The sequence below is a fragment of the Ailuropoda melanoleuca genome, chromosome 4 (assembly GCF_002007445.2).
Source record: "Ailuropoda melanoleuca isolate Jingjing chromosome 4, ASM200744v2, whole genome shotgun sequence".
Taxonomy (NCBI): domain Eukaryota; kingdom Metazoa; phylum Chordata; class Mammalia; order Carnivora; family Ursidae; genus Ailuropoda; species Ailuropoda melanoleuca.
This window is the reverse complement of record NC_048221.1, coordinates 4,001,546-4,016,707: the sequence shown is the minus strand read 5'-3', so window position 1 is coordinate 4,016,707 and position 15,162 is coordinate 4,001,546. Positions and strand designations below refer to the sequence as shown.

Here is a 15,162-nt window from a genome sequence, read left to right as displayed (position 1 = left end):
GAGGTTTAAAGCAATATTCCACAGACAGGGGACTTTGGAAATATCCCCCTAGGACACGATTGTAACCAGTCCGGAGATACAAGCAAACCAGTAACACTCCTGGACACAGACTCACCTACGGGACTCGGAGTCTCTCGACTTCCGAGGCTCTTTGACTTTATCAAAGGACACAACGGACCGCTTCTCTCTGCTGGCTGATTTGCGATCCTGGCTCTTAGAAACCTGGTTCACCAAAAAACATGCAGAAGTTAAAGCAGAAATGACAACAGGAAGAATCAGGCGGCTCCAAGTCCAAGCATCCAACGCGAAGGCTGGAAATGAACACTAATGTTTAATGGAACCACCAGGTAATAAGGTGTTCCCCTCCTAAGAAACGTCATGTTTTCTTTATCATAATTAACAGTCAGAGCCTCATCACCATGCTAAACTATCTGAGTACTTTCAATAGGGTCAAAATGGAAGTATTTTCCCCCTAAAACTTTTTATATGCTCATAACCATTTTTTAATACGTTGTTTTCCACATCCAAAATAAATTCCTTACTCTTGTTCTTTTCTCTCCTACTGAGACATGCAGTGAGTGCCTGCCCACGGCTATTTCTAGTGCATCTGTAGGAGGATTCCTGATTTGTGTGGCCGCATTAGTTTTATGAGATCTTCCCATCCTAGCCCTGGAGCTCGTACTTCAGTTTTGGCCATTTTTCAATCATTCTATGTGAAATAAAGGTAGACGAGATCACGTGTATTACAATATTTGTACAAACACAAGCAGACTGAAACCTTCCATAACTGAAAGGCTGGCCTGCAAGAGCGGCAACGGTCTGTCACCCTGCAGCACGAGCTGACACAGCAGGTCTGAGACCAGCACCTGGGAACCTGGTAGCCAGAAAGCCTGCAGCTGACAGTCCCCTGGTCAGGGCACTTCACCGGGCCTAGACCATGCAAAATGTGGTTTGTGCTGACCACGTGCTTTCCTTCTGGGAGTCAGGAAGTTTAGTATGTATCTGGCAGAACGCCTATGTAACCAGTCCCCAATAAAAACCTGGGGTGCTGGGGAACCTCAGTTAATGAAGCCTCTGCTATTGGCTCAGGTCAGGGTCCCAGGACCATGGAATCGAGTCCCACATGGGGCTCCCTGCTCAGTGGGGAGCCTGCTTCTCTCTCTACCCCCGCTCCCCCGCTCGTGATCTCCCTCTCTCTTTCAAATAAATGAAATCTTAAAAACACAGAACAAAAACAAACTAATGCCTGGGGTGCTGCGGTTCTAATGGGCTGACAGGCCTCCCCAGGCAGGAGCGTGACCCACGTGTTGCTGCATTTTCAGTGCTGCGTGAGCTCACACGCAGGACAGCGCACAAGGGAGCCTGCATGGGTCTCCCGCACACTCTGCCTGCGTCTTTCCCCCACAATGTGGCTGTGTGTCCTTACGGCACCACTGGAGCCAATCTTAGTGGGGGTGCCACCATAGGCTAAGCCCAGTGGTCCTTAGAGTGAATCACTGAATGGGGGTGGCCTTGGGGACCCTGGACCCATTTGTATCCAATTTGCAAGACTGTCAAAAATTGCATTGATGGACATCAACAGCTGCCTAAGACCCTAACAGCAGACACAGAGAAGTGGTAAGAACCTAAGCTGGGTCCTCTGTGAATTCTGTTCTGTGGAGCATCCGCAAGGAGAAAGAGCAGGGGGCTGAGCCAAAGTCGAGACTGGACATAGAAAGGCAGGAAAGGCTGGCTGGGTTGCATGTCAGTTTAGGGATGCACAATGGAGAGCTGCTGAAACTTTCAGGGGAAGCAATGAAAAGGCCAGCTACAGGGTGATTCAGGAAAAAAAAAGCCAAGCAGTCCCATACCTGAATTCTCTAAGACTAGTGCTCTAACCCCTGAGCTATTACGGAACCTTCACCACATTTGAATTTTAAAATTAGCTTTAGGAAATTAAAAAAAAAAAAAAATTCTCATCAGAAAAGAATTAAATATAAATGAAAGCTTTTTAAATACTTTGTTTTTTAAGAATGTCAAGACGTCTACATTTTGAAAAGATGTACCACCTTTCTTAAAGTTCAAGAATTGCCTATATAGAAAACATAAATAAAAAACGTGAAATAAGAAAAATACCATATCCTAGTTAGGAAATTACTACTCACTCTCTCTTTGGATCCGGATGTTTTGACGCTAATAACAGGCACACCTTTAGATTTATCCATCACTACAGTCCGCTCTGTTCCCCGACTTCCTACAGGAGGAAAGGAGTTGTGTGACATAAGAAACAGGAAACACCGAAATTAGAAAAAAGTACTCAACTCTATGGAAAAGAAATCTAGTTTGCGTTGCTGACTGACAACAGCAAACCACGAACCACACCAACCACGAAGAGAACACACCCCAGGCAGCATATCCAGTGACAATACCTGATTTTGTAGTTCGAGATCGCTCTGAGGGGCCGGGTTTCTGATCGTCTTGATCTTTACTCTTTTCTCCACTTCCGTCTTCACCCTTCTTAACATCCTCTTTTCTATCAGCTTTATCTTCTCTCTTAAGGTTTGCAGACCTAGAAATAATGTCCCAGGACAAACAAGGGTGTTAGATCCAGTATTAAGAGAAGCAAAGGAGCCCTGACCGGACTCTTGCCCTGAGCACCACAGGACCAGGAGGCTGCCTGGGCTGGCATCGACGAGATGATGAACAACAGGAAGTCCCACCTGCTCTCCCCAAGCACCCCTGGAAGAGGGACTGCAGAAAGGAATCATCTCAGCTACTGGAGGCGAAACCGTTCCACCAAATGTAAAGAAATGAAGGGGTGAGGGGCCCTGCGGTCTCCCCCAGCTGTGGAAAACGTGCAGAATGGGAACTACAGAAAAGGACCATTTTGGCCGCAGTTTCCTCACAGAAGAGCAGTACCTGTCACTGGACTTCTCCTTTTTCCCCTCACCCTCTCTCTTTTCAGAGGTTTTCTTCCCAGTAGGCTCATTTTTTGCCTGAAAAAGAGAATCAAACAAGTATTACCTTATGTCCTAAAAGGGTCACAACCCCAGAAGAAAACAGCCACTTACTTTCTCCACTGAGATCATCTTCCCATGGAGCTCTGTTTTGTGCAGGTGGTTAATGCATTTTGTGGCCTCTTCTGCTGTGGACATTGTAACAAAGCCATAGCAGCGAGCTCCAGGACTCCGGGCATTTGTCACCACCTTGGCACCCACCACCTCAAAGGAAAGCACACAAATATGGCTCAGACAGGAGCCCCCTCCACCCCGACTCCACGTGAAATGCGCAGGGCATCACAGTTCACGCTGCTTTCCTCGGATCTGTGAGTCCTGGCGCCCTCCCTGGGGTGGGGACCGTGGGACAGGCCCTGTCACCCAGTGCCTAACAAGCCCACCACCTGACAACTAGGGAGGATATGCTACTGCCTCGCTGCAACTCCTCTGAGACTCTGCCCCACTTCCGGCTGCTCCTCCTGGGGACCAGGATGGCAGTGCGGAGGAGCAGCGAGGAAGTGAGGTGCACAACAGGCTGCTGCTGGCATTCCATCAGCCACGTGGGCAGTGAAGCCGGAGGACAGATCTGCAGATGGAGCCTGACAGATGACACTCGGAGCAATAACAAACTCCAGTGAGAGGGCTCTGGTGCTACAGGCACATCTTTACACCTATTTACTTTTCCTGATGACCCTGCAAGCTGAAGTTAGACACCCTGGCTCGGGGCGGGTGGGGGGGGGTCCCACATAAGCCAGTATTCATCATTAGACCACACGGGGACTCAAACCCAAGGGAGTTTCCGAATGGGCTAGTCCCCGGCTCAAACACCCGAAGCCTGCAATGGACCCAAGACAGTGGAGGCTCCAAGGTGACATGTCCCTGCTGAGAGCACCCACCTGCTCCGAAGGCCATGGTGGAATCATTAAAGGCGCCCACTTTATATTTACTCAGCCTCAGGGAATCACTAGTTGGGTTTTTTTTGTTTTGTTTTTAAGATTTTATTTATTTGACCGAGAGAGAGCACGAGAGGGGGACGGTCAGAGGGAGAAGCAGACTCCCTGCTTGAGCCCGATGCAGGACTTGAGATCCCGGGGATGCAGGACCATGACCTGAGCTGAAGGCAGTCGCCCAACCAACCGAGCCACCCAGGCGCCCCGCACTAGTTACTTCTACAACCCTGTCATATTTAATTTCACTCACTCGCTCTCGGACATCAATAACCAAGGTAATGCTACTCGTTTTCTCTGTCGTGATTTGTTGAACCCTTAGTACAAAGGTCTGTGCCTTCAGCTTGCCCCAAAAGCTACCTCTGAGACAAGGAGCCAAGGATGCAGCAGCTGATTTGGGAGGTGACGCTACAAAGCACACGGTCGGGGGGTGAAGAGAGTAGGGAAGAGACCCGACACAGGGGCTCTGAAACACAGGGAACCCCAGCACGCCCCGGGGGGCTGGGGGAGGCAGGTGCATCTATCCGTCACTGCCAGTTCACACGCTGAGCAGACAGGGAAGCCAGGCAGCTGCTGCAGAGGACAAGAGGCCAGGGCTGCCCCAGCTGTGGGTGAGAGCAGGTGAGCCGAGAGTCATGGGGTGGAGCCACCAACAGCTCTGCTACAGCTACACAAAGCATCTTAAGGAGGCAGCAACTCTGAGGGCCCCCACGTGTAGAGCCGAGGTTCACATGGGGGAAGTGACATGCTCTGGGCCACACAACTGCGAGCGGTCTGACTCCAAAAGCCCTGTTCACAAGCCCTTCCCACAGCCTCACTCGTGTCTGTAATCTCCCCACCCTGCCCTCTGCTAGGGCCCCCAAAGCCCTCCCTGAGTTTAAGGCTCAAAACCGTAGAAATGGATTCAGGAAATCCTCTAAAACCGAAGTGGTGGCTTTTGGGCCGGGGAAAAGGAAGAAAAAGTACTAAGCTGGTGTGGGCTCTGGGAGCGTCCATCTCTCTCACCTCCAGCCATGGACAGATCCTCCACAGGCCATAAGCAAATTTGAGTTAAAGAACGGCGAAGCGTTGTTCAAAGCAGTCACCGGGAGGAGACAATCTGCGTGTAAAAGCCATACTACATCGGCTTCAAAACATTTTCTGCTCCAGAAAACCCCGGCCTTACCTTTCCGTATTTGCTGAAAAGATTCTTCAAATCTGTAGCTCTGGTGGTAGAAGAAAGTCCACTAACCCAGAAATTTCTACCACAACTGCTACGACCTATTTCAAAAGAAAAGCCTGGTCAGAAACACCATACTCACAAGATCCTGAATCTTAAAGACTGAAGTCATTCCAAACCAGATACTTTCCCCACTTCTCTCAGATGGCAGCACAACCCAAGCCAGCTTAGACAGGAGGGCCTGCCCTGTCCTCACACAAACCCTGCAAATGCACACTAGGCCCACTAGGGCTGTGAGCAATGCCACTTACAATAGTGAGTCAGGGGCTATTAGGACCATGGGAAGTTTGCTCCCTTAGGAAGTCACCAAATGGCATCAGGCAGCCCAGTGGGGTGGCTTCTGACCTAAAACAGCTGCTGTCAGGATGAACCCAACGCAGACGCTTCTCTTTCTGATTGCGAATCCCTTCCCACCTAATCCCTTGTCTGTATTCTAAGCTGCTAAGAAGGACTCTGAACCGACAAAATGTCTTCTCCTTCAGCGATTTTAATCAACAGATACAGTGTTGATAAGGCTGAAGTACCAGGTAACCCCAAGATATCTGAAATCAGAAAAAATTTTTCCATTTACAAGCATCACTGAGGCTAAGGAATCTGCAAATCGGAGGGTCAGTCAGGATCAACGAGCTCTAGCGAAAGCAAGAGTCTGCTTCAGATCGATACCTTAACTCAGGGCCTGGCTCGCTGCCTATAACCCAGAACCTGCAGAGTGGACGGCAGAGGAGGAGAGAAGGGCTTCAGGAAAGGCCGAAGCAAATCTGGGTAAGAAACGCAGTATGCAACGACCTCGAACCAGAAAGCCCACTGCTGCCAAGGCCAAACGTGCTCCAAGAGACCGGTGCTGCCCCAGGGACCTACCCTTTTCCTCTTTGGAAAGCCTTTTTGTATCCGAGTCATCTTCGACAGAACTAGAGACAAAAGATAATGTCACTCCAGACGGAAGATGCAGAGACGAAACGAACTCAAAACTATAAAACACGTGCTGAGGTTGCATACCTACCCGAAATTTAGTTCTGAAAAAATGACACCCCGACAAACTTGTATTGGAAATCTGACCTAACCATAAGATTTCAGACCCACAGGAGTTAATTAATTCTGCTGGGCTAAAGATAATTAGGAAGAATTAAAGAAAACAACCATGACAGGTTGAGAAAAGAAAAAAGATTATGTAATCAGTTTAAAATAAACAAAGAGAAATAAAACATTGTTTAGAAGTAAACTACAATTGCATCAGTCTGGCTGGCCAATTGCAGAAAAAACAGCTTATGTGTGTCATTAAATGACCAATGAAAAGGAGATAGCGTCTGGTCTAAAACTGAGAAAAAACAAACCTCATTTTCTGATCAGCGCCCTCACTGGCTGAGGACTCTTTAGGAGCCGGAGGGACTTCATTACAAGCTTCAAAAGCAAACTTCTTCACGTCTTCTTTGCTATCTCTGGGGTCTGGGCTTGAGGCTTCCTGGGGCGCTTCCGCGGCCTCCTCGCTAGAGGCTTCCGTGTGCTCTGAGGCTTTACTACTCTGCTCAACTGGCTTCTCTAGCCCTACAGGCTCACAGTCCGTCCGCGCGCCATCGCCTGGCTGCTCCACGGGCTCCCTTTTCACTACCGCTAACAGGGTGTCTGCCCTGCTCGCCTGAGCTTGTGCTGTTGACTCGCTGGCCAAATCTAAATCACCCTCCTCCGGATGGGCGCTGCCAAAAAGGTCCTCTTCCTCCGCAAGCTTTCTGTCTGGCCCCACGCTACTTGTATCCTGTGCAAAGGGCTGCTCCAGCTCGGAACCTTCTTCTTTTACTGGCTCAGATTTACAAGTTTCCCCCAAAATGTCGAGTATTTTCTCATTTTCTACGGATTTAACAGGAATAGAATGGCACAAGGTTTAATTACCAGGGAAATAAAGCAATCACAAATGTGGAACTGGCACGGCTGCCACACTAACACGAAGAGAACTGCTAGCTACACAGAGATTGGAAAACCCGCGGGTACACAAAGTTACACCGGTTACACTACCTGCGCTCCAACCGACTGCTACAGTAAGCCGCTACGCTACATGGAAGAGAAAAGCATCCCAGAGATTTAACCCCCAAAACCTTCTGGCTGATTCTTGACAGTCTTCATTCTGTCGTCGTTTACATAGGACTCTTCTGAATTTAGCTTCCAAAGTCCAAGATGCTTAACTGAATGTATCACCATTCACTGAACAGCTCAATTTCCAAATTTCTTTGAATTTCTTTTAACAGAACAGTCCAACATGAAAACCAGAATCTCTTCCATCGGTGCTCTGAGATATTTGCAGTCCAGAAAGTGAATAGTATTTGTTTGGAATTCTCATGAAGAAACTCTTTCCTCTTCTGGAATCCAGTTATGTCTCAATGTTTTAAAATGCATCTCCCTATAGCTACCTGCACTGCCTGAATTAAAAACCACAAAGTTAAGACACTGCCCAATATCACAAGATCTGTTTTGTGGGGTGCACAGGTGTTAGCTCATGAGAGGCACCACGCAAACACGTTCTACACACATTGAAGTGCCGTTTACGTTTAAAAAGGCATGAGATCGTTTCATCTCATCAGTACATTCTGTAACATGAGAAGTTAGCCACTTTCACAGATCTGGTGATATGGCTGGGTTTCCAATCTCTATGATCCTGGTATGTTCTGGATCGTAAACCTTTAGAACAATGTATACTACAGTAAGGCAACTTTTTAAAATTAAAGAATTTAAATTAGAGAAGGTGGAAAGCTAGAATGGTTCCAAACCCCCGCTGGTAAGTTTTTCATTTAACAGTACCTGGCTCCAAGGATGGCTCTTCAATTTCCTGCAACAAAAAACATAAATAAGATTGTGCCAGATGAAGGAAACCTATAGCTTCTTTACACCAAAAACTGTTCACTAAAAAGGGAATTTCTAACACACATACTAGGAAACTCACAAACACAACAGGTGGAGAAGTTACTCACATTCAGGACAAAGCCCACACACAACACTGGGGCCTCACTCGCCTCCAGCCCAAGCCCCACCCCTGCCCCCGCCCCTCTGCCTGGGCTACTCTCAAGGGCCCACTCTCAAGGGCCCGGGGCCTGGCCGCTGCTCCTGTTTGCGCTGCCTCACCTCCCCAGCGCCTGGCAACATCCTCACTATCCAGCGCAATGACTGCATCACACGCTCGTCTGTCCCCCTAGACTGAACTCTTAAAAGCCAAGAGAGCAGTGTTTTTGACTACCAGTAGTGTGTAACAGCATGCCTGACATTTATCAGTCATTTCTTTCACTTAATCTAGATTAACGTCTGAGAACTTGAAAGAGTGAGGGAATAAAGGCACAGGTGGTCTGACCCCGTTCTCAGTTCTAATGGTTCTACCATGTCTGCACCTGGTCGCCTGAGAGCTCTCCAGGGTTACACACTAGTCCTCCATTATCTCTTCTACCGGCGTTCCCACTGGGCCACCTTTCATTCCTAATCATCCCCCAAACCCTTCCCAGGAAGCCTTGGCAATCCAGACCACTGCTGCTCCTTGCCTCCAACAGCGCCCGGTTTTACTGGCCCTTCCCTGTCAATCTGCCATCATGGTGAGCAACGGTTCTTCCATGACCTACAGCCTTCGGCAAAGGCCCCTCACACCATCTCTCTCCCAACAGGCCCATCTATACCCCTCCTCACCCCCATCTGAGTCCCACACATCCCCCAGCATGTAACTCAGGGGCCATCTCCTCAGAAAGCATTCTCCTAACGGTGTCAGAGATGCCCCACTAAGAGCCTTTCTCTCACCAGGCGGTCCCCAGCGCGTGCAGACGCCCTGCATGAGGCACTCCGTCCTGCAACTCCAGCCCATACTGATGAGCACTGATCAGGTTCCAGGCACAAATGTAAGCCCTTTACATACACACGTTAATCCTCTGACAGCCCTAACACGTTGGTACTATCAGTACCGTTCTTCCTTTCAGACTGGGAGACTAGCACAGTGTGGCTGACAAACTGCCTCAAAGACACACAGCTGAGCCATGTTCTACACGATGGCTGTGTGAGCAGGAGTCTATCAGTGCAGGTCTCTTCCCAACACTGATGGTGGGTACTTCACACAGGGAGGAAGGGCCCTGTGAGGATGGCGATGTTCATCTCTGCACGCACACAGGCACACTCTGACATGCCACAGGCACACACACACACACACCTGGGACATGGGGGCGGGTGGTCTGCACCTTCACTGGGAGCTGGCCTGCCATTCTGAAGAGCCCCGGGAAACTGTTCACTTTCTCATACCTTCATTCTACAGATTTTGTTTCTCATGTAACGTACCCCACTCTGGGATTTAGCCCTACAACTAAAGCCAAAGATCATCCTAGGCAGAATTCTCTCAACAGAGGGGTCTTGGACCTAGAAAGACTCGAGAAAATGACAAGACCCAGCTCCCCTTTCCTTTCGGAGCCAAGAATGGGTGGTATCACTTGCAGCTGGAGAGATATCAGCCCTAAAGGTAGGCTAGGTTCCACCATGCTTTCTTAGGTTTGCACCCTCCTTGAAGCTGGGATTCTGACTTGCCAATAACTAACCTTGCCCCTGCCTGGCTGAAGTAAATGGAGATGGCGTCTGAAAGAGGATTTCTCATTAAGCAGTACAGGTGAATGAAAGAGGACAATAAAAAAAAAACACCCAAAAACAAAAATAAAGACTGGCAAAAGCTGATGGTATTTTCATTTCCTTGCAAAACTTTCCAACGAAAATCAGGCAGCTACCCAGGTAAGTTTATTCCAATGGTTTGTACATCTAGGTAGGCTGGCAGAAAAATTAAAAGGAAACTCAAGACCCACATTTATGTAAATCCTACCTGAAAGTTAGTCCACATCTCATTTGTTCTCATCTAAGATTTAATATTTACACAGATGATACAGTCAAGACGATAAAGTCATCAAAAGAAATCTGTGCATTTTCTATGAGAAAAATTCCCAAAGGCAGAAGCAGACCCCCCAGGATTTCACCTTTCCCAGCTGTGATGTCAGTGTTCTGGCCGCCCCACCCTCCTGCATCCTCTTCTGGACCCCATTAATATCTCCTAGGGAGGGAGCGCTCCCCCAACCCCCACCACCATTTCCACTTATAGTCTTTCTGCAGAGGATACTACCCAGAACAGATCAGACAGGCAGTCTTTTCCCCCAGCAATCAAAACAACAAGAACTTCCCCAAACAGGCCATCCTCTCAGCTGCAGATAAGCCACAGTGCTCGTAGGGGAAGCCAAGATTAGGAGTCTTTTGTAATAGGCCCATTGTGTTTGGGGAAAGTGGAAAGCAAAGCCCGCTGAAGATGCCCACAGGGCAAACAAACCTTGCAATGACTTTTACTTGGGAATGCCATACAAAGTCTGAAGTGGCCTCCAGAAATGGTAGTCTACCCTTTGATTCTAAAATCACGGAGGCATACAATTTACCTGTAATATAGTGAAGTCAGATGATGAAGTATCTAAATTGTTTAGGGTTTCTTTGTCCTCTATCTGTAAAATAAACAAAAATACAGTTTACAATCTCAATATTACATAACACAACAGTACATCTGTGAAATGAAAAATAATAGCCATGAAAATCACTTAGGACAAAATTCTGGAATCCAAACAACATTATAGCCTAACTTCACCTCGATTTAAAGAAATGTTATAAACGTATATAGTACCTGCAAATACACTGGGAAACCCACTACGGTACCACTGAGGGTTTTAAGATACAAGCTTAATGAAGAAAAAGAAAAACAGAAAGTTTAAGTTTTGTTTTGTTTTTTTTTTTAAAGATTTTATTTACTTATTAGAAAGAGAGATATTGAGAGAGAGCACAAGCAGGGGGAACAGCAGGCAGAGGGAGAAGCAGGCTCCCCACTGAGCAAGGGTCCAGTGCCAGACTCGATCCCAGGACGCTGGGATCATGACCCAAGCTGAAGGCAGATGCCTAACTGACTGACCCACACAGGCGTCCCCAGAAAGTTTAAGTTAAGCAGAAAAGAGATTAAAATTAGTACACACACTCTCCGAAGTTAACTGGAACACCAGGTTTGGGGGCTGCTCTTCTGTGAACAATGTCCAGAATCAGACTGCAGAATAGTTTCTTGGATTTCTGGGGCCACCGCTTCTCCAAGCCGGAATGCTACTGCTACTGAGCCTGCTGCCCTAAGGTGACTCTACCCCAGACCGAAATGACATGTCTGAGTACCCACCTCCTAGCCTCATCAATTTCCAAACTGGAGTGCGGGGATAGGAACATAGGACTGCCAAGGCAGGTGGCCCACAGAGGCCCCTCTGTTGGGGAAAAATGACTGGTATGTTGACCTATTCCAAGAGGTGGGCTCTGCCCAATAAGGTAGGGGTTCCCCAAACACATAAGGGAGGTTTATATTACTGTTGTTGAGAACCAAAATAATTTGAACTGCTTGTTGTAAAGCACCAAGGTTGTTATATTTTAGGGAGGAGGGATGATTTTTCAAATATTTTATCAACAACATGTATGGCTATTACGTTTATCTGACTAGAAAGCACCCTTGCACCACTCCTTCCTTCTCCCGATGCGATCGTCTTCGGACAGTCAGTGTTTCACAAGAGTGCAGCACACACGCGTATGAGACCACCTCTCCTTCTTCTGTCCACATGAATGGCAGCATATTCTGTCCCCTGCCATATTTCCACTTCCTCTTGAAGATTGTTTTAATTCATATGAACCTACTTATTTCATTTACACGGTTATGTAACAGTAATAACTGCGTTACTGGAAGCAGAAATACAATTTTACGGTAACAACAACAGCCCTATGGTGTTGCTATATGCCAGGCACAGTTTTAAACCAGGGTCAGCAAACTTTTCCTGTCAAGGGCCAGACAGTGAATATTTGAGACTTTGCAGGCCAGATGGTCTCTGTCATGACTATTCTACTGTTTGAGATATCAGCCGCCATGGGTGACTGCCACAAACAGGTATGGCTATGTTCCAACAGCTCGTTGGCCGGTTTTATGACTTTGGATCTAAGCTAGTAATAAATGTTCATCTATTCAATCCTCCCAAAACCTATTATTTTTACAAGTGACATCCAGAGAGGTTAAGTAACTTGCCCAAGGTCACAGAGCAAATTGAGTGTCAGATTTCTAGTGAATGGTCTTAATTCTTAAACTACCCTGCTTCCCTAATTATAATTATTTAACCATCACTAGCAGACATGTAGGACGTTTCCAGGCTTTTATGACTCAAGGTATTATTTTCTAATTAGAGGGGAAAAAACTGCTTTCAGAAAGAGCAGCTAATAAGGAAGGGTATGTACTTTGCGTCACTGCTCTAGAGTTTTGGGTACTTTCTAGGAAGTCCGCAAATGAAACTTACACCCAAAAATACAATTACACACCCTATTCGTATCAAAATGACAGTCAATTCTCAAAATCAAACTCTCCATTTAAAGATGACAGTCTGCTACCTCTAAGGATACTCAGAATCAGTTCGAAGAGGAAATGCAAATATATTCTAAGGAAAGGCAGAAGCGGATCCACTAGCAGAGAACAGGATTTCCTTCCCTGGGGGCGACTTGGGACACTCACTGCAAGAGATCTGAGAGCCACTAAGAAACAAGGTACCTCCCAGGAACCAACACGTAAGGATTGCTACTGAGATGCCTAACAGCTTCTAATTTTCACTGCCTTTTCGGTCTACCCGACAAACACTCATCCTCACAGAAATAAAGTAATCTAACAAATTATTCGCACCAAATCAACACGATGTATGAGCTAAGCACACAGACTCTGGAATTAGCCTGGTCTTAATTCTTTTTTTTTTTTAAAGATTTTTATTTATTTGACAGAGACAGCCAGCGAGAGAGGGAACACAAGCAGGGAGAGTGGGAGAGGAAGAAGCAGGCTCCCAGTGGAGAAGCCTGATGTGGGGCTCGATCCCAGAACGCTGGGATCATGCCCTGAGCCGAAGGCAGGCGCTTAACGACTGTGCCACCCAGGTGCGCCCCCCCCCCCGTTTTAATTCTTATTCTCTTCTGAGCTGTGTGCTGCCTGGAGATACTTCTTTACCTCTTTATCCCCTGACTTCCTCAAGTGGGAAACTGGCAAAATATCACCTACATACGTCCTGTTAAAAGTACTGAAGGACATCTGCCTCATGCCTGGCAAAGAGAATTCAATAAACAGTACCCGCTATAATTGTACTATAAGTAGATGTTTCTAAAATGAAAAAAACTAAAGCTTTAAAGACCACGTCAAAGCTTATTTTATGAAAGGATGACTAGGAGGAAGGCACAGATCAGTTCTTTATCAGGAAAAGGTCAACTTTCAACCTCTATTTTGGTATTTTCAAGGCATGCGAACCATAGTACCACAGACCAAGCTCCTGTAACAGGAAGGTCTCTGAGAACGCCCCTGAAATGTTTTATGATGCATTATGCAAACAGATAGCAAATACTCCTAGATCTCACCGAGACACTTCTCAACAGTGTGTTTTCAGAATTGTCTGGATCTTACATGTGAACAAATTAAGCACAACCCCCCCTGAACTAGCATTAAAAGAGCTCAAATCCAAATATAAATCTTATCATCTCTCAGGCCATTTGAGGAACTGATACAGTCACAGGGCACCCTAGAGAGAGACGCTGCCGAGTTACCTACAGCATGTTCTTGAAGCTGTTCAGGAAGCTCTTTCATTTCTCCCTCGCCTAGCTCTCTACTGTCGGACAGGGACTCTGGGAGGTTATCCGCATCGTCGTCTTCTACACAGTCCGCGACACTTCCATTATCGATTTCTGCTTCATCCAATACACTGATATCCATCATGTCAATGTCTTGCAAGTTCTCCAAACTAGTTTCAACATCCTCCTGAGACAAAACAAAACACAACCATCATATGACTGTCGCAGGTCGATCCACCAAGTTGATTCACTGACAAGGCCGCACATACCTGTCCATCCCCGGAGTTTTCCTCCAGCCCGTTGTCTTCCACACCCTCTTCTTCTGGTTTACGCCCTGAAGAGAGAATAGTTTACAGCACCAGATCAATGACTTGTATCTTCCAGAAGCAGTAACTTTTACAGACCCTAAGCATCGGAGAAGCAGTTACCAACACCCCTGGCACTTCCCAGTTTAGGAACGGTACTCTGGAAGGGTACAGCCTTTCAGGACAGGGCAGCCCACTCCCATCAAGCAGAAGAGGTTCTGTTCTCATCAGGTGGCTGTGCAAGTGTAAGGAGCTGGAAATGAGTGCTTAGTAAGGTCAAGGCAGATGAGACCTGTTTTAAGGCCTGGCTTTCCTGTCAAGTAGCTGTGGCTGTGGGGAAAAGAGTATTTTATACAGTGTGCTGTTTTTTAGTTAAGAAACATGGAGCATATTTTCCCACAGAAATTGACACAAAATAAAATATAAATAAGCAATAAGAAATGCCGTTCATAATTTTAACACCTAGAGTTAACGCCCATGTTATACTGACGTACAGACATCCTCCTCCATTCTGCTAGGTATATGCACGCGCTATACTTACAAAAATGACTGTATCATGACTCTGTGACCTTGTCACTTACTATGTTATGAACTTATTTCCATATTCTTTAACAGCATTATACAGAGATACCGCCATTGATCTAATTAATGTGTATGTGTGGAAATTCAAGAAAATGCTGATAAAGATGAACATCCTGGCAATTCTTTTCGTACAAAAGCAATCACCATTTTAGAGCTTGTTTCTAGAAATGGCATTCCTAAGACAAAGGGTAGGTATATTTTTAAGGCTTTTATTAAAAACAAAGAATCCACATATTATCAAGATGCCCCAGAGGAAGGTTGTTCCAATTCATACAGTTCCATCAACAAGACTAAAATGCCCATCTTTCTGAATCTCTGTTAAAACCACCTCTTATTTACCCTTACCAATGTTCTAGGCAAAAAAGGGATACTTTCTAACCTGAATTGATTCTCAGGTTGAGTATTTTTGTTCAGGAGGCTAGACTCATATTCTGTCTCACATTTTAGTTTTTAGACAGATTTGACTCCATGCTTTGAAAAACGAGGAA

At 46.5% G+C, this 15,162-nt stretch overlaps 1 protein-coding gene across 2 annotated transcripts in view; it reads right to left on the bottom strand.

The window, feature by feature from the left end:
- Window positions 1–15,162, bottom strand: part of SAFB (scaffold attachment factor B) — a 35,717-nt gene that overhangs the window by 8,019 nt on the left and 12,536 nt on the right. For both annotated transcript variants that reach the window (XM_034657580.1, XM_011235422.3), the window contains exons 3-14: window positions 14,057–14,121; window positions 13,768–13,974; window positions 10,562–10,624; window positions 7,929–7,956; window positions 6,473–6,983; window positions 6,000–6,049; window positions 5,088–5,182; window positions 3,051–3,200; window positions 2,899–2,975; window positions 2,409–2,548; window positions 2,145–2,233; window positions 116–222 (exon numbers count right to left, since the gene is read on the bottom strand). In XM_034657580.1, the coding sequence (XP_034513471.1) occupies window positions 116–222; window positions 2,145–2,233; window positions 2,409–2,548; window positions 2,899–2,975; window positions 3,051–3,200; window positions 5,088–5,182; window positions 6,000–6,049; window positions 6,473–6,983; window positions 7,929–7,956; window positions 10,562–10,624; window positions 13,768–13,974; window positions 14,057–14,121 (1,582 nt within the window). The remainder of the gene's footprint in view (window positions 1–115; window positions 223–2,144; window positions 2,234–2,408; window positions 2,549–2,898; window positions 2,976–3,050; window positions 3,201–5,087; window positions 5,183–5,999; window positions 6,050–6,472; window positions 6,984–7,928; window positions 7,957–10,561; window positions 10,625–13,767; window positions 13,975–14,056; window positions 14,122–15,162) is intronic.